Consider the following 27870-nt stretch of genomic DNA (forward strand, 5'->3'; position numbering starts at 1 on the left):
AATGATGCTTCTGAGAATTCATAATTGAAAGAAATGCTGACTTTCAGTTAGAGATTAGTGAAAATAAATATGCAAATATTTTTCTAATTTAATCACGCATATCCACTGGATTTCTATCCATTATGCTTTTAGCAAAGTGTATAGAGGACTGAACTTGGAGCCAGAAAGCTCCAGGTTTGAATCCTGCCACACAGATAGTCACTTGCTTGTGACTGGGTAAGTCACAAGTCATTTATCCTGGGTTAAGTCATTTACCCAGGGTAGGTCATGTAACCTCTCCAAACCTCTGTTTTCACATTAACAAGCATAATAACAACACCTACCTCACAGGGCTTTTTGTGAGGATTGAGTATGATAATGCATGTATAAGGATGTGCCCCTTTAAGACTTTCGCCAGTTTGCAGGTCATAAGGTGGAAGGACAGAAGCAATACCATGCTTCCTGTTGCTGATTTGCCAAGCCAGGAAAGGAGCAGACAGTGAGCTTCCCCCCAAGTACAGCAACCATCTCAGCACATTGTTTCTCAGATCCTTCTGTGTAAAACACCAACAGAATCAAATTAGACTTAAAAAACTGGAGAAGGCTGAACCTACTTGTTACTCAGTGATTGCTGGATAAATGGTCATAACCTGCGGAGATTAAGTTTGGATATGTGCTGGATTCTAACAAGCTAAACTGAGGTCTCTCACTGAGTGGACCAAGATGGGTGGTCAAAGAAAAGAAAAGGAGAGGCTGTGTCTTTTTGTACTGCCAACTCTCACAACTTGGCTAAGGCCTCCTTATCACTGTGCTTTAAAGTTTGTTCGCCCTCTCTCCAATGAATGGGACAGTACATCCCAGGCTTATGAGAAGGGTGTTTCTAACTATTATTCTTTTGTTAAGAGTTTGTTGAGTGTACTGACTAAATGTTAGTGGGAAGGGTTTCAGGATTAGGAATGTAGCCAATCACAAGGACTACCCTCTAGCCCACTCTAAGACCACCCTGCTGAGGGTGAGTACAAGTTGGAGTAGGGTAGTGAGCCCAGTCTGGGGTGTTGCGAATATGGAGCTCTTTGCAAATCTTAAAACATTATATAAATAGGACTTATTATTCTTTTTGCATTCTTCAATTTCTAATGACTTTGTAAGAGAGGCTAGTTTTCCACCATATTTTTATCTAACTCTGATCCCAGACCTTTATCAAACCTTGGCTACATCTGGATAATTTCTTTTGTCCTTCAGCAGAATTTGTGATATACCCTGGTTGTCAGCCACAGTGACTGTAGGTTCCACTCTTAAAAAAAGTGAGAAAGTAGACAGATAGAACAAAGATGTAATTAATTCCTGACTCAAAAACTTGAGGGAAGAAGGGGTTTCCAGTGAACTTCAAGTGAACTTGTGTAACTAGAGCCATTTCATAGAATATTAGCCTAGCCATTTAATACCTGTCTTACTGTATTTGGCATTATAAGCTTCATTGATATTGGGAACAAAAGGAAGTTTGATTGTTTTGGTGGGGTGGGGACATAAATGCAAGGGGAAAGGGATGTATGCATTAGGGATGAACATTTCGTGTTTACATTGGGGTAACTCGGATTAGAATTTGTTTATTTACTTGACTACTGTTGCAAGGAATGTGTCCAAAGTAAAAAAAAAGGAATAATAGTAAATTAATATATAACTCAGTTGAATGTTATCAATCATCCCAGTGTACATTTTAGCTTGAAAAAGTGCTGTGCGCTTGAACCGAAAATAAAACACATGGAAGTAAGTCTCAGTCTGCCATCAAAGAGAAGGCAACTAGACCAAAACTCAGGTGCAAATGATTTCACTACGATTTGATGTAAGTCAGTCTGGATTCAGGGCAAATCCTGCCCTTGATTCTTACAGGTTTGACTTCACTTCAGAGTGCTTAGGAATGTCCAACTAAGTGTCATATCATGAACATAGATTTGACTGTGTCACCTCCCCACTCAATGAATGGCTACGGCTCCTTATTGCTTCTAGGATAAAATATAAACTCCTCTATTTATCTTTTAGAGCCTTTTACTGCTTGGCCCTCAGGCTATCTTTCCAAAATCATTATGATTCCTCCTCTTACATTTTCCAATCCAACCCAAACTAGCTTAGTCTTTGTTCCTCACATGTGAGCAGTTCATTGACAGACTCTTTGGCTTTTCAGCAACCGTCTTCTCCACTGCCTTATAGCATCCCTGTCTTTTTTAAAGGTAAAGCTTATGAACTACCTTATATGTGAAGTCTTTCCTGTTTCCCCCAAATGCTAACATCCTTCACTCCCTCCCTGACTACCTTGAATGTTTATTTACTCTTTTTTTTTTGTTTATTCTTTTTGAGAGGCAGTTTGGCATAGTAGATAAAAAGCTGGACATGAAGTTAGGAAGATGAGGGTTCAAGTCCTGCCTCTGACCCATATTGGATTTGTGACCCTAAGCAAGTCACCTAAGCTCTCAATGCTCCAGCCAGCTCTCTAACATTATAAGTTAGAGAGAAGTACTGATCTGCATTGGTAAAGGGAATTTTCTCACTAAAGAAATCACAGGTCCAATTCTTAGCCCAATACTTACACTGATGTTACTGTTTTTTGTCCTTTGTTTTCAAAGAGAACCAGTGACACCACAGGGTGATGTCTTTACTTGTGTGGGAACTGGATTTACATGAGGCAAAATTGCACAAAGTCGTCAGCTTAACTCCCTTTTCTGGAGTCATAGAAGTCCGGTGGCAAGACAAAAGTGAGGATGATTGGCAATGGACCAGAAAGCAGTGGCTAACCTTGGCATCTTCAATGTTTGACCAAGCTCTAAACTCTCCATAGTGCCTGCTTCAGCTGCCTGCATGGCTGTTGGAACAAATTATTCTAATCCACCCACTTCATGGGGGGAAATCTTTACATGCTTGGAGTAGGCACCTCCCTGACTCACTGACAGGTTTGAGGTCCCTCACTTATCCTCAACCTGGATTAGCCCATTTACTGAGATGGTTTTACCAGCATGTGGCCACAAGGCATGCTACAGCTTCTTGCAGCTGCAGGTGAGAGTTGAGTATCAGGTAGACATTCAAGGTGAATGAACAGTATTGAAAAGTGTTCAGCAAACCCTCACACCAGAGGTGCTAGACCGCCTTGAACACCCTATACACTCTATATATCTATATCTTTGGTTTTTTCCCATTAGAATATAAGTTCTGGGGCAGCTAGGTGGCATAGTGAGTACAGCACCAGCCCTTGAGTCAGGAGGACCTGAGTTCAAATCTGGCCTCAGACACTTGACACATGTACTAGCTGTGTGACCTTGGGCAGGGCACTTAACCCCAATTGCCCTGCCAAAAAAAGAATATAAGTTCCTTGTTAAGTAGGCATTGTTTTATTCTTTCTATTTGTATCTTTAGCAGCTAACACTGTGTCTGGCACATAGTAAGTGCTTAGTAAATGACTGTTGATTGCTGGAGGATTCTCGGTAAACTAAAGCAGTTCTGAGGCTGGTTGAAATGTTCAATACGTGCTTGATCAGGCCAAACTTAGTATCCTGTGGGTTATCTGGACCAGAACTAAAGCAGAACATCTGACATTTGTCTGTGTGAATGATCCCAACTTTTCTTGAGGAAGAACTACTTCTGTTTGTTGACAAGGGGGATGGTGGGTGTTGAGTATAAGTCATTGTTGGCTGTTGGTCAACCTTTCTTCCCTACTGGAAACTCCCATGAGCCAACAAGGGGAGGGGCATGCCAGAGTGGTGACTGGTTTGATGATATGCCAAGTAATGTTTTGAAATCCATCTATAGTTTGCCTCCTATTGGCTGGGAACCTGTGCCCTAAGTGCATCCTACTTGAACTTAGCAAGCATCTTGTTGGAGATGGGTAAACCTTAGATTTCAATAAAACCAAGTAGCAAGCTGACTTTGACAGGCTGATCTATGGCAACTAAAGCAAATATTTGTTCTGACCTGTTAAAACATGCAATCTGAAACTTACTAATGTCTTCATAGCAGAAGTTCACTTCATTGACACACCTTATTCCTTCTGACTTTGCATGCTGTTCACAAAAGTTCAGTGCTTAAAAAAAACTGGGTCATATTTTTGTATTCCCACTTTGCATGATCTCCCTGAAATTTATATAAATCTTATGTAAAGCTATTGTTGAGAAAATACAAGCAGTCTTTTCATCATAAATGCCATTTTGTCATTAAATGAAGCCTTTTAATAGTTCATATTTTCTCACAAAGAATTTTTTAAAAATACTCTATATGAACTCTAAGCATCACTTCCCCTCCTCCATGAAAAACAACCCTACCAGATACAACCTAACAAATATTTTAGCAGCAGCACAGATATGCTCCACACTGTATAGCAGAATAACACAAATATTTGTCTAGTTTATAGCCAAAAAAGAGAGAGAGAATGTTGAATGTGAGAATCAAACTGGAAATTCATTTTATTTGGTACTCTTTCCAAATACCAAAGACAGATTGGGTCTACCTTCACAAAACATGACAGACAAATGTCCCTGATGCTATGCCACAAAGATGAGTTTTTACACGTGGTACCACTGCTCCAGGTATGCCATTCAAAGAAGACCCCAAAATAAGAGGTCTTGAAATATATTTCTTTGTCTTCCATCACTATTAATAATGAATATGGTATAGAGGCCCACATTTTTATCACTTTGTCTTCCAAAGACTAGTTCATCATGGGGCTAGGCACACCAGAGGATGCGTTAAAGACCTGATGCTATGGTTATGGATCGTTCCATGGAGACTAGGAAAATCTGAAGCTGTTTGGACAGAGCCACTTTAGAGGGGCTACTCTAACAGAAGAATGCTTTGGATCAAGATCATACTGAAGGGAGATCGGGAAGGGACATAGGTAAGAGAATAAGGTTAGGAGAAGTGTGCAAAAGAATGGTGGGGTCCATGGGAAATGCAAGTGAGAAGCCTGGTGGCGGGGGCGGGGGGATGGAGGAGATAAGTTGTAAGGGGAAGGCAGGTAGGGTTATAGGCACTCTATCACTTTGTTGGTGGAACTGTAGACTGGTGCAAACATTTTGTAGTACTATATGACAGAATACTGTAAGAGTAACAAAACTGATTGTAACTTTCAATTTGGTCTTTCCATTGCTAGGACTTCATCCCCAAAAGTCATAAAAAAGGAAAAAAAAGGACCTATTTGTAACATCAAAAAATTGATAATACCCTATGTGTGCAATAATTTGAGAATGACTAGACAAATTAAGATAATGGAATGGAATCAATCATTTGATTGATAAATTAAGCATTTATTCATTAGGTGCTTACTATGTGCCAGGTATTGCACTAAGCACAGGGAATATAAAGAAAGTAAAAAAATTAGTTCTTGATCTGAAGGAGCTGACATTTTAATGGGGGAGAAAACATGCAAAAGTATATAGTATAAATGGGAACTAATCCCAGAGAGAATGTATTGGCCGTGGAGGGAGGGATATGATGGGGAGGCCTCCTGCAGAAAAGTGGGATTTAGGGTGAGTCATGAAGCAAGTCATGAGGTGTACGTGAGGAGGGAGAACATTCCAGGCACTGGGACTAGCCAGTGAAAAGGCAGTATTGTATGTGAGGAACAGCGAGAAGGCCAGTGTTGCTGGGTTGTAGAGTACAAGGAGGGGAGCCCAGTCTAGCAAGACTGGGAATATATGACATATTCAAGGAAATATGCATAAACACAGGTGATGGGGTTAGCCATGCATGCTTGTCCCTTCCTGTGTACCACATGTTTTGGACCTTTGCTAATGTTATGTGTGTACATTAGCAGTGTTAATATGTGTGTACCAGCAGGTCCTGGTTGATCCTACTGTGTCCCCATAACTAAGGGAGGAGTGATTGGCAACTCCATCAAGAAGAACCATTCACTTTGTGGGCAAGGAAAGAACTTGTCTCTTTATAGGTGGACTTTTTGTTGTGACACACCCTACTGTGGCTCTTCACTGGATTTCCAGTGAGAGGAACTGGGATTATCTCTCCTTCTCACCCTATAGTGACAGTGCCTATGTGCACATAGCAGCAGGAAGACGTGCTTTCTAAGGCAAATTTAAAACTGTACTTCAAGTGCCTGGTTGCTTCTTCTATTGTATTTCTAGGTCTAATTCCCTGAACAGAGACCCTGTGAAACAGTTTCTTCTAGCCCCATCTCTAATCTTGAGTTCTGGAGAGGTCAGGAGCTGATTTCTGCAACAACTTCTCAGGGCAAGAGGGAAGCTCTGTCGGGAAAATTCTGTAGATGAATGGACTAAAAAACCATAAACGTGAAATATCTGATGAGCCATCCTACAAAGCTGTCTTTACTTCCCGAGAATGGACAGTAGTAATGATAGGTTACTGTTTCACGTTTTAAGTATTTGTGAGTAACAGACTGTTTATTTGTTATTTGAGGACCAGCTTAACTATATTTGGAGAGATTCTTCCCCTTAAAGGCAGACCACAGAGCGGTAATTTTTTTTTTTCAACCATAGCAACTCAGCAAGACTAAAAGCAAAGAGTCATTGTGATCTGTATCACAAAAATCACAGAGCTTTGAAGTAGTAAAATTCTAGTAAAAAAAAAAAGACAAGATTTTATTTTGAGTTAGAATCCAGCATTGATGCCTTAAACTTTCTATAGTACATCGAAGTGGATTCAGTTAAGTTCAGCTTTCAGATATTGGATGGATTAAAAACTGATGGAAAATTACAAGTGGTTGATTTAGGAATGTTTGATTAAATATCAAGCCTTATAAAGGTCGACTTCATGTTCTGTATTGTCATGTGACTAATTTTATTTCAGAAACTCACTAAATAAAAGTGATAATCAGAATTTGCATTTTAAACTCCAGCATCATGAAAGATTTGTACAGCTTTAATGGTCTTTTTTTTTGAAGAATGGAAGAAAATATTTGGCTTCCTTGCTCCTAAACAACGACAACCTCAGAAGTACTTTTTTTTATATCAGTTAGATTTCAGCTAGGTGGGAAAGTGTATAGAGTGCCAGACTGGAATCAGGGATGCCTTAGTTCAAATCCAGCCTCATATATTTACTAACTGTGTGGCACTGGGCAAGTCACTTCACCTCTGACAGCCTCAGTTTCCTTATAAATAAAATGGGGATGGTAGTAACAGCTGCCTCCCAGAGTTGTTATGAGGATAAAATTAGATAATGTTTATAAAGTGTTTTCTAAACTTTTAAGTGCTATATAAAACTAGCTATTATTATTAAATCTTATCTTTATTGATATCTTTCATTTTTACATCACCTTCACTTCCCAATGTGGCCCTTCCCCTTCCTTACTCAGTAAGCCATTCCTAACAAAGAACAAAAAGAGGGGGAAAATCAGTTTATCAGAATTAACTAGCACATCATCTTCAACATCATTGTCATCAGCATCAGCATCATTATCATCATAATCATATCATAATCATAATTAGCCTATTGCGATCATAATTTGCATTTGTATAACACTTTAAGGTTCGCAAAAGCACTTTATTCATATTATCTCATTTTATCCTCAGAACGATTTTGGGAAGTAGATGCTATTATCATCTTAATTTTACAGATGAGGAAACTGAGACAGACTGAGGTTAAGTGAATTGCCCAAAGTAATATAGCTAATAAGTGTCTGAGGCTGGGTTTGAATACAGATCTTTCTGAATCCAGGTCTGGCACTCTGTGGCACCACCTAGTTGCTTCATTTTCCACTATATCTGACAGCATTCTCATTATTTCACACTTGTAATCTCCTTATTTCTTCAAAGAAGGGAGAGGAGGTGCATATTCTTTACTCTTCTCTGGGGTCAAGCTGGTCATATAGTTTCAGAAGAAGAGAGACAGACAGGGAAAGAAATAATCACAGAGAAATGCAGAGAGACAGAGAGACATACAGAGACAGAAAGAGATGGATTTAATGTCAATATTTTTAAAGGTTAAATATCTAGTTTCCAAAGAAAACTTTATTTGAATCAACTTGCATGTGACTTTGTACTTGGGAATTTCTACTGCAAATTTCTAAAATTCTTTACTTCTCTGCTAAAAAAATGGGATGGTGGTTTTTGTGAACATTCTCTTTCATGGAAAAATAATTACATATAGCAGGTTTAAAAAGCATCATGTCATAGAATACTTCCCTCTTGCTACTTTGGATAGTTGCTTTTTACCCAGCATCAAAAGTTATTATAACCTTTATCAGCATCAGTTTTGTTTCTGGCCATTTTTACTTTTTCCCTGTAGATTTTTCCATCCTTTGAGGACCAGCTCCATCCCTACCCTGTCTGTTCATGCCATGAGCTCCCACAGTTGGCAATGACAGAGTGAAACTCAGTAAAGGTGTGAAAATTTGACTGAAAGATGAATAATACATCCCATGTAGTATTAACAAAATCATTTAGAATTGGGCTAGATGTCCTGAGTTGAATTAAGCAAACAAGGTCCCTGCCCTTGTGAAACTTCAGATCTAAATTTCACAGACCTTTGCTTTGTGATCTAATAGTCAATTAAATTCTAGTCACCTGCTTTGTATTTCCTCTCAGCTGGAAGCCCCCCTAAAACTTTAGAGGCAGTGTGGAGCATAAAACATTCTGAGGCTCTCTCTAAGTATAAAGTCATGAAATAAAATTCTTCATTATTTCTTAATCATGTTATATGAGCTTGGGAGCTTTTGCACAAGATGTGGGGATTATTTTTCATCATTGGCATATTTTGTCATCTCAAGTTTCTGTTTTCTTCCCCCTTCCACCCACATCACTTTTTTTGATTGTTTGCCAGTGATATCAACACCTGTAAGAGGTGGGGCTGAGAAACTGCAAAATTGCTTCATATGAAGCTTTGGTATTTCAGTCTTCTCTCTCTACCCCCAGGGGAAAAAAGCTGGAAAATAGCTTTACAGCAGGCTCATTAAGGTGTGCCAATGTATTTTTATCCCTCCTTTGAACTGAAAACTTAGAGTTGGCTTTAGGACCAATTTGACAGGATTATGCTCTAAGTATGATTAGCTAAATTTCCTTTACTTTTTATGGCCTGTACTTAAATATTTATATTTGTTTCCTATTTTGCTAATCTAATAGCTTAAAACTTACTTAGGACAGTATTTGCTGTCTCTAATGTGACAAATCAACTTTAAATCTATAAACCTACATTAGTTATTTCTGGAGCAGATGGTGATGTGATAAAGGAGAAAAAATGCTGATCTCAGAACCAGAGGACTTGAGTTTCAGTTCTGATTTGCCTTTTATCTATTCATTTGTCTTGGGCAATCATTCCACCTTTCTGGGCTTTAGTTTCTTCATTTGAAAAATGAGGACATTAGACTAAATGACCTTTAAGGTCTCTTCCACATCTAACATTCTGTTAGAAAGATTAGAGAAGGCAGGGAGGAAGGCAAAGGATAAGAACATTAAAGATCAGAGGTTAAAGGAAACTTGGAAATCATCTTGTGAAACTTCTGTATTTGACAGAAGAAGAAATTGAGACTTAGGGAGAGAAATCCCAAGGTAAATAAACATAAATGGATTAAAATAGGGTGTCCTTGTCCCCAGACCAATAAATAAACCAACCAATCAATCAATAAGCATCTGTTAAGGGCCCAGTTCCAGGTCACAGCTCCAGAGTGGAGAGGAGTGCTTGAAGTGACAAGGGATCAGGGGCCCTTCCTGGATAAGGACCAGAACACGCACTTCTCCCTGGATAACACCATTTGGAAGCACCAAAAACACACACCCCCAGACCTAGCTGTGGAAACAAAGGGCAAAAAATCCTGAAGTTTGGGACAGTAATGCCCCATTTCCTCTGCTCAGAGGCGAGCAGAGCCCAACTCTAATGTAAAGTTCAAATTCAAAAAATAGGCTGGGGAAATGAGCAAACAACAACAACAAAAAGAACCCGACCATAAAAAGCTACAATGGTGACAGGAAAGCCCAAGACAAACATTTAGAAGACAATAACATGAAACCAATGAAAGCAAAGCCTTAAAGAAAAATGCAGATTGGACACAAATCCAACAAGAATTTCTAGAAGAGCTAAAGAAAGCTTTAAAAAAAGAGCAAAAAATGATTTTTAAAATCACATAAGAGTGGTAGAGGAAAACATGAAAAAAGAAATGAAAGCGATGCAAGAAAATTATAAGAGAATTAAAAACTTGGTGAAAGAGACACAAAAAATGTCTAAGAAAAAAACTTAAAAAGCAGAATTGGCCAAATGAAAAAAGAAGTACAAAACCCCAAAGAAGAAAATAATTCCTTCAAAACTAGACTTGTCAAATAGAAGCTAATCACTCCACAAAACATCAAGAAACAATAAAACAAAGTCAAAAGAATGAAAAAATGGAAGAGAATATGAAATATCTCATTAGAAAAACAATTGAACTGGAAAATAGATCGAAAGGAGATAATTTAAGAATTATTGGACTATCTGAAACCAATGATCAAAAAAGGAACCTAAACATTATGTTTCAAGAAATTATAAAGGAAAACTGTCCAGTTATTTTAGAACTGGAGGGCAAAATAGAAATAGAAAGCAATCACCTAGTAAAAAAAAATCCCCAAATGGAAACCCCCCAAGAAGATTAGAGTCAAATTCCAGAGCTCCCAGGTCAAGGAGAAAATATTCCAAGTAATGAGAAAGGAATCTTTCAAATACCATGAAGCCACAGTCAGAATCACAAAAGATTTAGTAGCTGCCACAATAAAGAAGCAAAGGGCTTGGAATATGATATTTTGGAGGGTAAAGGAGCTAGGATTACAACCAAGAATCACTTGCAAAACTGAGTATAATTCTTCAGGGGAAAAATGGATATTTAATGAAATAAAAGACTTTCAAGCATCCTGATGAAAAGACCAGAGCTGAATAGAAATTTTGATTTTCAAATACAAGACTCAAGAGAAACATAAAAAGTTAAATATGAAAGAGAAATCATAAGGGATTCAATAAGCTTAAATTGTTTACCTTCCTATACGGGAAGATGATACATGGAACTCCTAAGAACTTTATTAATTAAAACTTAATTAAAAGAAGTCTACACAGAGAGAACAGTGTGAGTATGTTATGTTGAGATTATCTCACAAGCACAATGGGAGGGTGAGAGAGAAGGGAGAGGAAAGAGGAAGAATGGGGAAAATTATTTCACATAAAAGAGGCATAAGAAGAAGAGTATTTATAGTGGAGGGGAAAATGGGGACAGCAGGCAATGATTGAACCTTACTCTCATCTAAACTGGTTCAAGGAGGGAAGAATACATATACACACTCAATTGGGTGTACAAATCTGTTTTACCCAACAGGGAAGTAGGAGGGGAAGAAGCTAAGCAAAATGGAGGGGGTGGTTATATGATGGAGGGTGGATTTAAAGGAGACAGTGATCAGAAGCACTTCTATACAGCTGTACATGGCACCTTCCAAAAACTGACCATGTGTTAGGGCATAAAAACATCACAAATGCCAAAAAGTAGAAATATTAAATGCACCCTTTTCAGGCCACAATGCACTAAAAATGACATTCCATAAAGAGTCTTGAAAGCATAGATTAAAAATTATTTAGGAACTAAGTAATCTAATCCTAAAGAATGAATGGCCAAGGAACAAATCATAGGAACAATCAAAACTTTCCTTAAAGACAATGACAATGAGACAACAAATCAAAATTTGTGGGATGCAGTCAAAACAGTACTTAGAGGAAAATTTGTATCCCTAAATGCCCAAATTAATAAAAGAGAGAAAGAGCAGCTCAATTAATTGGGCATGCAATTAAAAAAAGCTTTAAAATGGACAAATTTTAAATCCTCAGTTAAAACAAAATAGAAAAAAAGAAAATATAAATACTAAAAATGAAAGGAGAGATTAATAAATTTAAAAGTTAAAAATTGAACTAATAAATAAAGCAGGAAGCTGCTTTTGTGATGAAAAAAAAACAATAAAATAAACCATTGTTTAATTTGATTTAAAAAAAGAAAGACAAAATCAAATTATTAGTACTAAAAATGAAAAGAGTGAATGCACCATCAATGAAGATGAGATTAAAGCAATTATTAGGAGCTATTTTACTCAATTATATTCCAATAAGACTCACAATCTAAGCAAAATGGTGAAATATTAACAAAAATATAAATAACCCAGATTAACAGAAGAGGAAGTAGAATACCTAAATAATTCTGTCTTACAAAAAGAAATTGAACAAACCATAAATGAGTTCCTTAAGAAAAAAAAATCCTCAGGATCAGATACATTTACAAGTGAATTCTACCAAATATTTAAAGAACAATTAATTCAATAATATATAAACTTTAAAAAAAAACATAGGTAAAGAAGGTATTCTACTAAATTCCCTCTATGGCATAAATACTGTTTTGATACCTAAACCAGGGAGTCAAAAACAGAGAAAGAAAACTATAGACCAATTTCCTTAATGAATATTTATGCAAAATTTTTATTCTTAAATTTATTATTTTATTTTCCCAATTACATCTAAAAACAATTTTTAATATTTTTAAAATTGATTTCCAAATTCTTTTCCTTCCTTGCTCCACTGGCTTCTCATTGAGAAGTCAAGCAATTTGATATAGGTTATACCTGTGCCATCATGCAAAACCTATTCCCATATTGGTCATGTTGTGAAAGAAAAGAGACCCAACCCTTCTCCCCCAAAAAAATAAAAATAAAAATTTGGGGGGAATTCCTTGGGAGGGAATTTTTTTTGCTTTAAATAGTATTTTATTTTTTCCCATAATTACATATCAAGAAAATTTTTAGCATTCATTTTTACAAGATTTTGAGTTACAAATTTTTCTCCCTTGTTCCCTCCCCTCCCCTCTTCTGAAAATGGTAGGCAGTTTGATATAATATATAATATATAATATATAATATATAATATATAATATATATATGTATACACACACACACACACACACACACACGTCATTTCTTATAGTACAATAGTTTTCCATCCCAATCACATACTACAACATCCTGAACCATTCCCTAATTGGAGGGCACCTCTTCAATATCCAATTCTTTGCCACCACGAAAAGAGCTGCTATAAAAATTTTTGTACATATAGGTGATTTTCCTGTTTTTTTAATTCTCTTTAGGATACAGACCAAGTAATGGCATTGCTTGATTAAAGGGTACAAATAGTTCGATAGCCCTTTGGGAATAGTTCCAAATTGTTCTCCAGAATGGCTGAATCAATTAAAAAACTCAACCACCAGTGCATTAGTATCTCAATTTTCCAACATCTCCTCCAACATTTGTTGTTTTCCTTTTCTATCACGTTAGCTAATCTGATAGGTATGGGATGGTACCTCAGAGTTGTTTTAATTTTTATTTCTCTACTCAATAGTGATTTAAAGCATTTTCCCATATGACTATAGAAAACTTTTATTTCTTCATCTGAAAACTGCCTATTCATATCCCTTAACCGATTATCAATTGGGGAATGACTTGTATTCTTATAAATTTGACTCAGTCTTCTATATATTTGAAAAATGAGGCCTTTGTCAGACAAATTGGCTGTATATTGTTTTCCTAATTATGATTGCTGTGCATTCCCCTCCATCCTATTTCCCTCCATCCAAAAGGTCAAGAATATCAAGGGAATCGGTGAATAAAAAGTAAAGGAAAGTTGCCTCGCACGAACAGATTTCAAACTACATTACAAGTTAATAATCATCAAAACAACTTGGTACTGGCTAAGTAATAGAGTGGTTGATCAGTGAAATGGATCGAGCATACAATACATAGTTTTAAAGGACTGTAGTAATCTCGTGTTTGATAAACCCCAAAATTCAAGATTTGGGGGCAAGCATTCACTATTTGACAAAAATTGCTAGGAAAACTGAAAAGCAGTTTGACAGAAACTATGCATAGACCAACAATTCACACTGTATGCCAAAATAAGGTCAAAATGCATACGTGATTTAGACATAAAGGGCATTATTTAGACATAAAAGGTGATAAGCAAATTAGAGGAGCATGGCAAAAAATTACTTGTTAGGTCTATAGATAAAGGAAAATTTTATGAGCAAAGAGATAGTGAGGATCATGAGAAGTAAAATGGATAATTTTGATTACATGAAATTAAAAAGGGTTTGTACAAACAAAACCAATGCAGCCAAAATTAGAAGGAAAGCAGGAGACTGGGGGGAAATTTTATAGCAACTTTCTCTGACAAAAGTTTAATTTCTAAAATATATAGGAAACTGAGCCAAATTTACAAAAATGAGAGCCATTCCCCAGTTGCTAAGTCATCAAAGGATATATGAACAGTCAGTGTTCAGAAGAAGAAATCAAAGTTATCAACAGTCTTATGAGAAAGTGCTCTAAATCACTAATAATTAGAGAAATGATTAGAATAACTGAGGTACCACTTCCTATCTATCAGATTGGCTAACATGACAGTACAGGAAAATGACAAGTCCTGGAGGAGATGTGGAAAAATAGATATGCTAATGTACTGTTGGTAGGGTCGGGAGGGGGAATGAAGATTGGCCAGCCTGAACTCCTCCCCAAAATAGAGGCTCCCTCATGCCAAGAAAGAGGACTGGCATGATGGAGGGATGTTCCCTAGGTAAAAGGCCACAAGGTTGGATGGATGTAACAGGGTGACAACAAGGGGAATTGACCAAGGTAGTTTTTTCTAGGATTGGTTCATAATCCTCCTAAATGTCTGGTTCCTTGTGAAAGTGAGCACTAGGATTTTGTGCCAGCTGCAGGCTTCCCTGAATGAGATCTAGCGGAAGTTTTGTTTAGTGTCGCAGGGACAAAAGATGATTGATTATAAGGACTTCAGTAGCTTCCCTATCCCACTAAAGGAAGAAGATCCAGGAAAGCCTATCTCTGAGTCACCCTGTCAAAGGAAGGCCTGTAGTGATGGCTCAAAGTCCCTTTTCCCCACTGGTGGAGAGTTTGAATGTTTGAGTATCATTATTCCCCAGATGTTCTCTCCTCTTCCCTCTTCTTCTCCTACCCCTCCCCACCCAGCATGAATAAGTAGGAATCACAAGTCCAGGCTCTTTGTTGGCACCTTCCCCACAAAGTCTGATTCTGCTTGAGTCAGATAAGAACCTTATAAGCCAAACAAAAGAGTTTCTATTTTATCCTGTGTACATTTCTGGGCCTCATTTGCTTCACTTGTAAAATAAGACTAATCATACTTGTGCTTCTTAACTTAATGTTGTGAGGAAAACATTTTGTGAGCCTTAAATTGCTATACAGATGTTATCTTTTTTATTAGGCAGTCACCAACTTCACCTAAACAAAGAGCTGATTAGTTGCAGATTGGATCAAAGCTATTTACATTTCTCTGTTCATTTAAGATACTTCTACCTTCACAGAGGAGAACTGAGACAAACGTGCAGAAAAATTATTCAAAATACAGCACTGATTTCACAAATTAATAGTTATTTTTGAATGTGACATTCAGAGCCTGAAGACAGACATTTTAGAGATTGGTTTTGATTGGTGAATTTATTTTCTTATAAAATGTCTCAAGTTCACTGTTTGAAAAGTTGTAGAAATACCCTGAAATTTCCCTGAGAGATCGTAAACCCAGGTGAAACACTTCTAAATTTATATATTTTTTTCTTTATTTCTAATTCCTAGAATCCTGGCATAGTTCATGCTATTCAGTAGTATAATACAGATAAATATTTCCTTTTAAAAACAACATAGAAATGTGTGATTTCCTCTCTTGTTCCACCCAGTAGTAAAAATTTGTGGAATAGCAGGCACTTAGAATTTGCCTTCAGGCCATAAAGCCTCGATGTTTCCGTAATCATAGAGTACAGTATATAGTTACAAAGTAAGTAATAATAGGCCTAATTAGAGCCTTAATATAACACTATAGTTGCTGGGCATGTGAATGTAAAAATGAGGGAAAATATTACCCTGATTGAAATAATTTGATGTCTATGACTAATAACAAGCATGTTGGCTAATTTAATTTAATTTAATTTAATTCCTAAAATGCCCACAGGAGGAATACAGATGAATGTCATGTACCAATTCTGTCGGGGGAGGGGGGCGGGGGGGGGGGGAAGGAAAGGTTTTGACCTGCTTCTTCACTCAAAAGAACAACAACGAATAAAAAGTAATTTATAAGTAATTTAGACAACCCAAACTGGTTTGGATCCATGATTTGGGCTTCCATTTCAAATTAATTCTGCCCCATCTTCCACCTCAACCTCAGCCAACCTGCTCAAGCTCCTTACATCTGACCATGTTTGTTGACTGTTCATATTTAGGGGGAGATATTTGGGAAAATAATTTGAGGATTTCAACATATGTGACAATATTTGAGGACTTAAATATAAATACATGTATTTGCCAAATGAAAACTTTTAGTGAGAAAGAAAACGTTATCAATTATCACTTTATACAACAGGTGTATCCCTAAGACTTTCACATGTATCAAATTTAGGTTAATTTAAATCATATTGTAAATGTACCTGAAGAGCTTTCTATTGAAACAAATATTCCAGTGAAATAAGTAATCCCTCCCAAATTTAACTGTTTTGAGTTCCTATTTGTATATATGGACACACTTGTGCTGCATCATACACGTTCATACACGGTAACATGCTATCAAGTATCCTCCAATTGTTTGAGTATCATATTCAATTTTTATATTCATATGAATATTCATATTCAATATTTATATCATTTGGTGGCATCCATATGTGAGATCTACATGATTTCTTTGCATATGTGATATTTAGAGCCAAATAATTTCCTTTTTCATTTTCATTTTCTTTCTTTTTTGAAGACATAAGGAATCTAGAATGATATGATAAATTCAGATTCAAATGGATATATTTCCAGATCAGGAAAAGTTCCAAATATTTTGAAGAAGTGAGGAAAATTTACAGCTGACTCCACTGTAGGTTATCAGTGGTAGTTAAGTGCAGGTTGGCAGATAATGTTTCTAATCTAGCTGCTTCTCCAAATGACCTCAAAAAGTCTAAATTTTTCCACTCTGGGAACCCACAGAGAAGTTAAATCTTAAAAGTTAAGTGAATATTAAAGTGATTTGAATTTCAATTTGTTGTCTCCCTTGCATACACAAGTACACATGCACATCCTATTATGTAAAAGTCAAACAGGATCTGATCTGTACAAGCCCCAAACATTTTCCAGCTATGTCATTCTTCCAAGGTTATGTGTATGGGCATTGTTAGTTATTTTCCTCTCTTGGCCTTTCCGTTCCTTTTTCTCCCTCACCCACCCCCACCTGTTTTTCATGACAGAAACCTTGTTTTCTTTTTTTTCCTTCTTTTCTTCTTCCTTTTTTTTTTTTTAAAGAAACTTAAGCACAAAAGGAAAATGAAAAAACTACAGACTGATTTGGCAACAGCTAAGCAGGAGGCTGCCATCACAGAGCTGGAACTCAATGAGAAGATAAAGAGTTTATATGAAGGAAAGCCAACCCCTAGAGGTCAGTATATACATGGAACTAGAGGTCTGAGTAAATGTTAGGCCTATGCAGTACACCAAAGAATAAGGATGTTTAGTGTTAGCATCCTGTCCTGGCCTGACCCCTCTGCAGCATGGGTTGAAGTAATGCACTGTCAACTCTTTCATGATTTAGGATAAACTTTTCCTTATTCAGGGGATAGAAAACTGAGATAGAAAAGGCCTTGCTAACTGCTCGCCAGAAAAAGACTTTGAAGATGAAAAGTAGGGTGTAATCAACTAGATTTCATATTTCCTAAGGACTTGAACCATTTTCCTTTATCTCCTCTAGTATTTAGCACAGAACTTTAGACATTATGGGATCGAGTTGAATTGAGTTGAATATGATGTGTTGGCTACAACCAACAGCAATAATACAAGAAGGGGAAAGGGAGTAGGGAAGAAAGGACTAACTACCCATAGGAGCACGGTTCAGAAACTGAGTGAATCATTTATCTGCAGATGGATGGCAGCCTTGGAAGACAAGCGAGGCAGGTGAGTACAAGAGACAACGCTTTGGAACTAAATGAGCTTGGTCAAGGAATGAATAGGAAAGATTGTTTGGAAATGTTATCTGAGTGTTCGGAGGAATTTTAACAATCATCAGTGTCTATTGAAACAGTAACGGCAACTTGTTTCTATCCCAAAGGGGCACAGAGTAAGAAAATCAGATTCTCACGAACACCGGTGCTCCTCAAGTATGTGTGGTTCCTTCAATTTAATCTAGGCTGTAGAATCCATACAAGATTTATTTTCTCTTTGGGGGATGTTTTGCAATACTTGCTCACAAATGTAGTTCTTCCTTCCTTTGGTAGGAGCCACATTAGTAAGACCTGTTTCATGCCATTGTTCTTACTTTAGAGCCCTCTATTACTTAAAAGCAACTCAGAGAAGGGGGAGGAGGGACCATGTGGAAACAAATAGAAGATGAGGAGGAATCAGTAGGTGTGATGACTCTGGAGAACAGTGGTCATGAAATTGTTTTGGAAAAACTTTTTACTGACATATCTGAATTTAATGTGAAACAGTCACAAAAAGGACAACCTGTTACCAGAATAGACATGAGTTTACACCACTGTTTCTTTAGCATCAAGATTGTCAGTGAATGCAAAGACTGTCCCCATTTCAGGACAGAGGAGAAAATGAACAGAAAAACCAGATGAGCATTGCAAAGTACCAGTGTCCTAGAAAGGAAAACAAAATCATTGAAAAGCCTTTCCTTTATTCAGAATAACAGTTTTTAAGTGCACAAAATAAAATATACAGATTTACAACAGAAACCAATTATATTGGAATAATAATGATCAAGATAACTTTTAAGTTAATGTGCCCCAGCAAGAACCCCAGGACTAGGTAATGAGATTTAAGGAGCCTGAGAAGTAGGAAAGATAGAGAATTTTAGAGAGCATCAGCATGGATGTTGAAGTTCTCTAGTATATTATTGTAAGAAGGGGTCTATCTATAGACCTCACAAGAATACCAAAAGGGTCCACCACACATTAAAAAAAAAAAGTTAAGAAAAGACTAAGGTTCAAGTTCTTCTCTCCATTTCAGTCACATATCAGGATGGATGGTCACAGGCTAGATTTCATCATTACCCACAAATGTTTTATTTCCTTAATTAAAAACTCTCACATTTCTCTATTTGACCATAATCACTTATCATTCTATGTCTCCCTCTGCATGCACACTTCCTAAACTTCACTGCACATTTCTTGACAAACTTCAGCCCTAAATTATTCCCGCCATCTATCTCTGCTCTATCTCAAGTACAGCCAGATGGTACAGGAGGAGGTCCCACAACATTTTGACTGGGTAAATTGTAAATTCATGTTATCCAACTTCAACTAGGCCTTCATTGAAATAAGGGAATCTTTTTATCCCTCCCAAACTGATTGCCTCAGTCGCCATAAAAGCTCTCTGAGCTTTCTCTTTCCCGCTCAAACTTCCCACACCTACCTCTCCTCCCTCTCTCTTAGCTGAGGATTTTATCTCTCAAAGGAGAATATTGTGGCCATTCAACAGGAGCTCCATCTCCTCCCATTCCTTTCATCTCAAAACCCCTGGACATAATCTCCACTATATCCTCCTTTGTTCCCATATTTGACAATGAGGTAGCTTTTCTCCTTGACAAGGCCAAGAAGTGGGCTTAGTTCCATCCCATTATAGTAACTAATGATTCCCTCTCTATCTTCCAGTTCCTTTGCTAAAGCTTTCAAATATGTTCAAGTCTCTCTCATTCTTTAAAAAAAAACTTTCACTGAACCCCACTCCCCCCATCCCCTCTAGGTATTGTCCTAAACTTTTCCTTTCTCAGCCAAACTCCTACAAAAATTCACTGCATTTTCTTCCTCTCCTCTCACTTCTCAACCATCAGGAATTCGGGTTCTAGATCTCCACCCAACTAAAGAGGCTCTCTCCAAAATTATTAGTGATCTCTTATTTGTCAGATCTATGGTCTTTTCTTAGTCCTAATCCTTCTAAACCTATCTGCTCCATTGGACACAGCTAACTAATCTCTGCTACTATATGCTCTCTCTTCTCTGAGCTTTCATTAAACTATTCCTTCCTGGTACACCTCCTGCTCCTTCTCCATCTCCTTTACTGTCCCGTCATACATGTAATGCTCCTCAGGACTCTCTCTTGGGTCCCCTATGTTTCTTTCTTTACACTCTCTCAGTGACCTCTTTAACTTTCTTGATGTTCTGGCCTGGGCCTGATTCAGGCGGTTTAGATTTGATATTTAAACAAAATGAGACATTTGTAGGTCATTCACCAGTTAACAAAAAAAGACATTTACTTAGCCATAGGAGAATAAGGATATTGAACAAGCACGGGCATTGAGGACATCTTGAGCAGATTCAACTGAATGAAATTCCCATGCCAATGTGATCCGCCAGCCAAGCATCAAGCACCCCTGTGGCTTCTTTGTACTCAGGTGGAAAGGAAGTGTTGCTAGCAATCTGAACCTTTAATCCCAAATCTCAAGGAAATCTCCACACAGAAACTTTAACTTCCTCCACTTTTTTTGACCTAGGCTTGTTCATTCCTACTTAGGTAGCCTAGTGGTACTCCAGCCTGGGGAGATCACCATATTTGTACTGGAGTTAGTAAGAGCACCTTACCTTTTCCTGCCCCCCACCCCCACCCCAGCCACCAGATCCTAAGGTCAAAACTGTAATTTTGGACTTCCAGGTAAAGCTTTGAGCAGTGTCAAATAAAGAATTTTCTCACCTCCCAGCTCATAGTGTACTAAGGCATTCTCTAAAGTCCTCCTTAGTACTTTCTGCCCAAGTTACTTTCTCCACGACATTGTGGCTCCCAAACTCAAGCTAACCAGCCTCAGCCTTCCCCAGCAGTGGAGATTACAGGCTTGCCCCACCACTCTTGGACCCACTCTTCCTGTCAGACTTGTCAATGACAGTCAAACGCCAGTTTCTCCATGATGTCCTTTCTGAGCCTTTCCACTGCACTCGCGAACTACCCTGTTGTAGTGAGGGCTATCCCCAACATGCAGCATGGTAGGGATCATTGTGCGGTTCAAAGGGAGGCAAATAGACATCTCTAGTCTCTTCTCTCATTTTTTATTAAAAAGGAGCCAGGAGAAGTATGAGGAACATTTAATGATAGTTACTGTGATCAAATACACATCTTTTCAACAAAATAAGTAATTTTGTTTGCTATGTGCTTAAGTCAGCACTAAATAAACAAGTAACTTCAGTCAGAGAGAAAATTTACTTGAAAAGAAAACAGCAAACAACTTACAAAATCCGTTTTATTTGTTGATTTTACTTTGTGCAAATAACCAAGGCATATGGTGCATTCTTTTTCAGTCTTTCCAGCTGGCTGCTTTTGCTGAAATGTACCAACTGCCCATTAGAACATACAAGCTTCACTTAATCCTTGGGTTTAGAATAGCTAGCTGAGTTGGAACTTGAGCTGCAATTCACAAGACATTTCTATCTTCCTTCTGGGTAAAATGGACGCATGTTTACTAGGGTCTACTAGAGTAATTTTCCAGTGAAACTTTCCAAGTATAGGCCCTATCGGCCATTTGTAGGTATTCAGTGTCACGGGGAACTTCTCCTTTCTGATCCAACCTGTATAGCACCTACAGCATGGAATAGCTTCAAGTCCGTTTTGTAGATGTGTTTTCTGTATTTCTTTGGTAAGCATACACAATGTGTCCCATAAGGTACCTGGTATATATAGGTTAATTCCTATAATATAAAAATGGTATTGAAAGCTGATTCTATTCCTAAGCAATGTAGGATTATTATTCCCTTAAGTGAGAGATGCTTAAAGAACCTGTTGTTTTGTTTTATTGTTTTAAAAATCTTCTTATATTACCAGTACCTTGAATATTGTTGTAGGGGAATAAGTTGTAGGGGAAAGGGGAGGGAGAGGGAGGGAAGGAGAGAAGGACAAGGGAACAAGCATTTATACAGTGCCTTCTATGTGCCAGGTATTGTACTAAGCACTTTCTTTTTCTACAAAATTATCTCATTTGGTATTTCATTAATGTTTGTTGAATGAATAAAGAAGAAACCTCAAAGCACACCCCCTCCCCAATCCTAATGTCAAAATTTTGGACTTCCAGATAAAGCTTTGAGCAGTGTCAAATAAAGAATTTTCTTACCTCCCAGCTCAGTGTACTAAGGCATTCTCTAAAGTCCTCCTTAGTACTTTCTGCCCAAGTTACTTTCTCCACGACACTGTGGCTTCTCCTGAGCCCTTCTTGACTTTTTCCCATTGGTTTACTAGTCTGAAAGGAACTATATAGACCTACCCCCTGCCCCTATGGGCCTAAATAAAATTGTGATATAAAGCTAAATTTCTTCCCTCTACTTCACCTTTTGCCTTTAAATATCTCCCTCAAACCTTCTAATGCCCTTAGACTATCCCTTGTCTACCTAGGGACTCCTGTGCTCTATCTGGACTAGACTGTCTTTACTCACATGAGTCCCAGTCTCTGGATCTTTTGTTTTACAAAAATATATCTTAAATTCCTTTTTATTGATTTTTTTATTTTAAAAGGACTTTCATTTCCTGACATATACCCTTTTCAGAGAGTAATCCCACATAATAAAGAATGAAAAAGAGGAAGAAACAAGTACAATAAAACTAATTACTCTACATATATAAAAAATCTACCTTCATATTAAGTGTTACATGCTGAGAGTCCCTCATCTCTTCATAGAAGTAGGGGTGGGGTGGGAGGAAGCTTTGTGCATCTCTTCTTTGAGACAAAGCTTGGTCATTTAAATTTCATAGCATTTATTTTATTATTGTTGTTATTTATATTTACAATGTTTTAATCATATATATGAATATATATGTACACGCATACATATGAAGATATATGATCTGATGCAAAGCGAAATTAACAACGTTCATATGTTCTCTGTATTCATCATATTTCATGGGCCTTTACTCTTCCTTAATTCTTTACTACTATAAAAAGTACTGGCATAAATATTTTGGTGATCTTTTGTCACTGACTGCTTTAGGGGTATATATCTAGCAGTGAAATCTTTGAGTCAGTAGATAAGGACTATGTAGTCACTTTCTTCACATAATTCCGAATTACTTTTAAGAATGGTTAGGTCATACATGTACAAAAATATTTATAGAAGCTCATTTTGTGGTGGCAAAGAATTGGAAATGGAGGGGATGCCCATCAATTGGGGAATGGCTGAACAAATTGTGGTATATGAATGTAATGGCATACTATCATGCTATAAGAAAAGATGAGCAGGCGGACTTCAGAAAAATCTGGAAAGACTTACATGATCTGATGCAAGGTGAAGTGAGCAGAACCAGGAGAACATTGTTCACAATAACAACAACATTGTGTGATAACTATGAATAGTTTAGCTCTTCTCAGCAATACAATGATCCAAGACAATTCCAAAGGACTTATGATGGAAAATGTTATCCACATCCAGAGAAAGAACTGATTGGAGTCTGAATGCAAATTGAAGCATGCTGTTTTCACTTTCTTTATCTTTTTGGCGGTCTTTCCTTTTGGTCTGTTTCTTCTTTGACATGACTAACATGATTGCACATGTATAACCTATTTCAAATTCTTACCTTTTTAGGGAGGGGTTAAGGGAGGAAAGAAAAAAATTTGGAACTCAAACTTTTTAAAATGAATGTTAAAAAATTGTTTTCACATGGAATTGGGGGAAAAAATAAAATACTATTTGAAAATGCAAAAAAAAAAAAAAAAACGGTTAAGTCAAACCTCTGTACCACCCAAAATAGATTAGTGTTCTTGTCTTTCCACAACTTTTCTGACATTGACTAATCCCATCTTTTGTCATCTATGTCAATTTACTGAGTGTGAGACGAAACCCAAGAGTTGTTTTAATTTTCACTTTTCTTATTATTAGTGATTTGGAGCATTCTTTGCAATTCTTTTGAAAACTTTTGTTCATATCCTTTGACTTCTAATCTATTGAGGAATAACTTTGTTATATAGTTATATTAATTCTATTCTATCATTCCCTTATATCATTATCAAAGATATTTCATACAAATATTTTCCTCAGTTGCCTGCTTCCTTTGTTATTCTAGTTGCATTAATTTTGTTTATGCAAAAGCTTTTCAGTTTCATGCAGTCAAAATTGTTGTTCACCCATGTCCAACTCTTCATGACCCCATGAACCATAGCATGCCAGGCTCCCTATCTTCCACTATCTCTTGAAGTCTGTCCAAGTTCAGGTTCATTGTTTCTATGACACTATCTATTCATCTCATCCTCTGCTATCCTTTTTTTTTTCTTTTGCCTTCAATTTTTCCCAACGTCAGCGTCTTTCCCAATGAATCCCATCTGTTCATTATGTGGCCAAAGTATTTAAGTTTCAGCTTCAGTATTTGACCTTCTAGTGAATAGCCTGAGTTAATTTCTTTAAGTATTGACTGATTTGATTTCCTTATTGTCCAAAGGACTTTCAAAAATCTTCTCCAGAATTTCAATTCAAAAGCATTGGTTCTGTGGCACAACTTACTGTCTTATATTTTGTAATCACCCTTATTCTTTTTTTAATAATTCACCCCCTTAACCATAGCTGTGAAAAGTATCTAATCTTCTATTCTTTTCATTTTTATGGTATAATTGTAAATATTCAAGTAAGATAACCATTTAAAATTTACTCTTGTAGGATGTGGATTGAAACCTAATCATAGACAAATTCCAAGTTTTCTCAGCAATTGTTATCACATAGGGAGCTCTTTCCTAGGTAATTTATGTTTTCAGGTCAGTTGACCACTGGGCTAATTGAATTAAATTACTTCTGATTCTTTTCCAGTATGTTCCATTGATGTACTGTTTTATTTTTTAACTAGCACCAAATATTTTTTAAATCTCAATTTATTTTATTTTTAATTTAAGGAATACAACAAGCGTTTCCACAACATTAACATAATTTTTAAAAAGATGATTGCACATGAAACTGCAAATTTATTGTATATAACTTGCTATTCTTTTAAAATATATAATAGTCATGTAAATTTCTTTTTTCTCTTCCTTTTCCCCACTTCTTCCACCCTACATATGACTACCATTAGACATGAATATGTACATATATGTAAAATCATTCTATACATACTTCTATTTATCAGTTCTTTGGATGCACATAGCATCTTCCTTCATATTTCCTTTGTAGTTAATTTGGGTATTTATAATAGTAAAAATTGCTTATTCACTCAAAGTTATTCTTTTTTCTTTGTTTCATATTTTATTTTTCCCCAGTTACATGCAAAAACAATTTTTAACATTCCTTTTTAAAACTTTGAGTTCCAAATTCTCTCCCTTCCTCCCTCACCATCCCCCGTCATTTAGAAGGCAAGCAATTCAGTATAGGTTAAACTTGCATAGTCATGTAAAACATTTTCATAATAATCATGTTGTGAAAGAAAACATAGACTCCCCCCAAAAAGAAACCTCAAGAAAAATAAAGAAAGCAAAAAAAAAAGTATGCTTCAATCTATATTCAGATACCATTAGTTCTTTCTCTGGGGATGGATAGCCCTTTTCATCAAACGTCTTTCAGAGTTGTCTTGGATCATGGTACTGCTGAGAAAGCTAAGTCACTCACAGCTGATCATCTTGCAATATTGTTGCTAATTTGTACACAGTACATTTCTCTTTGCATCAGCTCATGCAAGTCTCTTTAGGATTTTCTGAGAACATTCTGCTCAACATTTCCCATAGCACAATAGTATTCTATCGCAATCACATACCACAGCTTGTTCAGCCATTTCCCAATTTATGGGCATCCCCTCCATTTCCAAATCTTTGTCCCCAGAAAAGAGCTGTTGTAAATATTTTTGTACATATAGGTCCTTTTCCTTTTTAAAAAATCTCTTTTGGGATACAGACCTAGTAGTGGTATTGCTAGGTCAAAAGGTATGCTTGGTTTTATAGCCCTGTGGGAATAGTTCCAAATTGCTCTACAGAATGATTAGATGATTTCACAACTCCACCAATAATGTATTAATGCCTCATTTTCCCCACATCTCCTCCACCATTGGTCATTTTCCTTTTCTATCCTATTAGCCAATCTAATAGGTATCAGGTAGTACCTCAGAATTGTTTTAATTTTCATTTCTGCAATCAATAGTAAGTTAGAGTATTTTTCCTATAGCTATAGAGAGCTTTGATCACTTCATCTGAAAATTATTCATATCTTTTGATCATTTATCAGCTGAGGAATGGCTCTTATTTTTATAAATTTGATTCAGTTCTTTATGTATTTGAGAAATGAGGCCTTTATCAGAGGAACTTGCTTCAAATTTTTTTTTCACAATTACTATTGCTAACTGCATTTCCATCCATTCTATTTCCCCACACCCCTTGTTTATTCTATTCTCTCTCTTTTCACCCTGTCCCCCCTCAAAAGTGTTTCACTTCTGATTACTGCCTCTCCTCTCTGTCTGCCCTTCTATCACTGCAACCCCTCTCTTATCCCCTTTCCCTCCTACTTTCCTGTAGGGTAAAATAGATTTCTATACCTAATTAAGCCAATTCTGATGAGATAAGGTTCACTCACTCACCCTTTCCTCTCCCCTCTTCCCCTCTACTGTAATAGTTTTTTCTTGCCTATTTTATGTGAGATAATTTACCCCATTCTAGCCCTCCCTTTCCCTTTCTCCCCATACATTTGTCTCTCAACCCTTAATTTTTTTAAAGATACCATCTCTTCATATTCACAGTGTCCTCTGTCTATATATACTCCTTCTATCTGCCCTAATAATTACAAAGTTCTTATGGGTTACAAGTATCATCTTCTCATGTATGAATGTGAATAGCTTAATCTTATTAAGTTCCTTATGATTTCCCCTTCCTGTTTACCTTTTTACACTTCTCTTGAGTCTTGTATGTGAAAATTAAATTTTTTACTCAGCTCTAGTCTTTTCATCATAAATGCTTGAAAGTCCTTTTCCATTGAATATCCATTTTTCCCCTGAAGCATTATGCTCAGTTTTGCTGGACAGGTGATTCTTGGTTGTAATTCTAGCTCCTTTGCCCTCCAGATATTCCAAGCCCTCCAGTCCTTTAATGTAGAAGCTGCTAAATCTTGTGTCATCCTGACTATGGCTCTAAGATACTTGAATTATTTCTTTCTGGCTGCTTGCAATATCTTCTCTTTGACCTGGGAGCTGGAATTTGTCTATAATATTCCTAGGAATTTTCATTTTGGGATCTCTTTCAGGAGGTGATCAATGGATTCTTTCAATTTCATTTTACTCTCTGGTTCTAGAATATCAGGGCAGTTTTCCTTGGTAATTTCTTGAAAAATGATGTCTAGGCTCTTTTTTTGATTATGGCTTTCAGGTAGTCCAACAATTTTAAAATTATCTCTCCTGGATCCATTTTCCAGGTCAGTTGATTTTCCAATGAGATATTTCACATTGCCTTCTATTTTTTCTTTCTTTTGGTTTTGTTTTATTGTTTCTTGATTTCTCATAAAGCCATTAGCTTCCATTTGCTCAATTCTATTTTTTAAGGAAGTTTTTTCTTCAGTGAATTTTTGTACCTCTTTTTCCATTTGGCCAATTCTGCTTTTTAAAATATTCTTTTACTTATTGGCTTTCTGGGCTTTTTTTTTTACCATTTGGCCTAGTTTATTTTTTAAAGGTATTATTTTCTTCAGTATTTGTGTGTGTGTGTCTCCTTTACCAAGCTGTTGACATGTTTTTCATGATTTTCTTGCATCAGTCTCATTTCCCTCCCCAATTTTTTCTTCTACCTCTCTCACTTGATTTAAAAAAATCTTTTTAATCTCTTCCATGGCTGGAGAGCAATTCATATTTTTCTCAGAGACATTGGACATAGGAGCCTTGACTTTATTATCTTCTTCTGAGTGTGTGTTTTGATCTTCCTTGTCACCATAGTAACTTTCTATGGTTAGAATTTTTTTCCATCGTTTGCTCATAT

The 27870-nt window shown here is 36.7% G+C and overlaps 1 protein-coding gene across 1 annotated transcript in view; it reads left to right on the forward strand.

Annotated features, from left to right (window-relative positions):
• Positions 1 to 27870, forward strand: part of CCDC192 (coiled-coil domain containing 192) — a 350673-nt gene that overhangs the window by 252617 nt on the left and 70186 nt on the right. The window contains 2 exon segments of the mRNA XM_036748302.1: positions 17277 to 17409; positions 17889 to 17921. Of these exon segments, the coding sequence (XP_036604197.1) occupies positions 17277 to 17409; positions 17889 to 17921 (166 nt within the window).

The sequence above is a fragment of the Trichosurus vulpecula genome, chromosome 1 (assembly GCF_011100635.1).
Source record: "Trichosurus vulpecula isolate mTriVul1 chromosome 1, mTriVul1.pri, whole genome shotgun sequence".
In the NCBI taxonomy this organism is placed as follows: Eukaryota; Metazoa; Chordata; class Mammalia; order Diprotodontia; family Phalangeridae; genus Trichosurus; species Trichosurus vulpecula.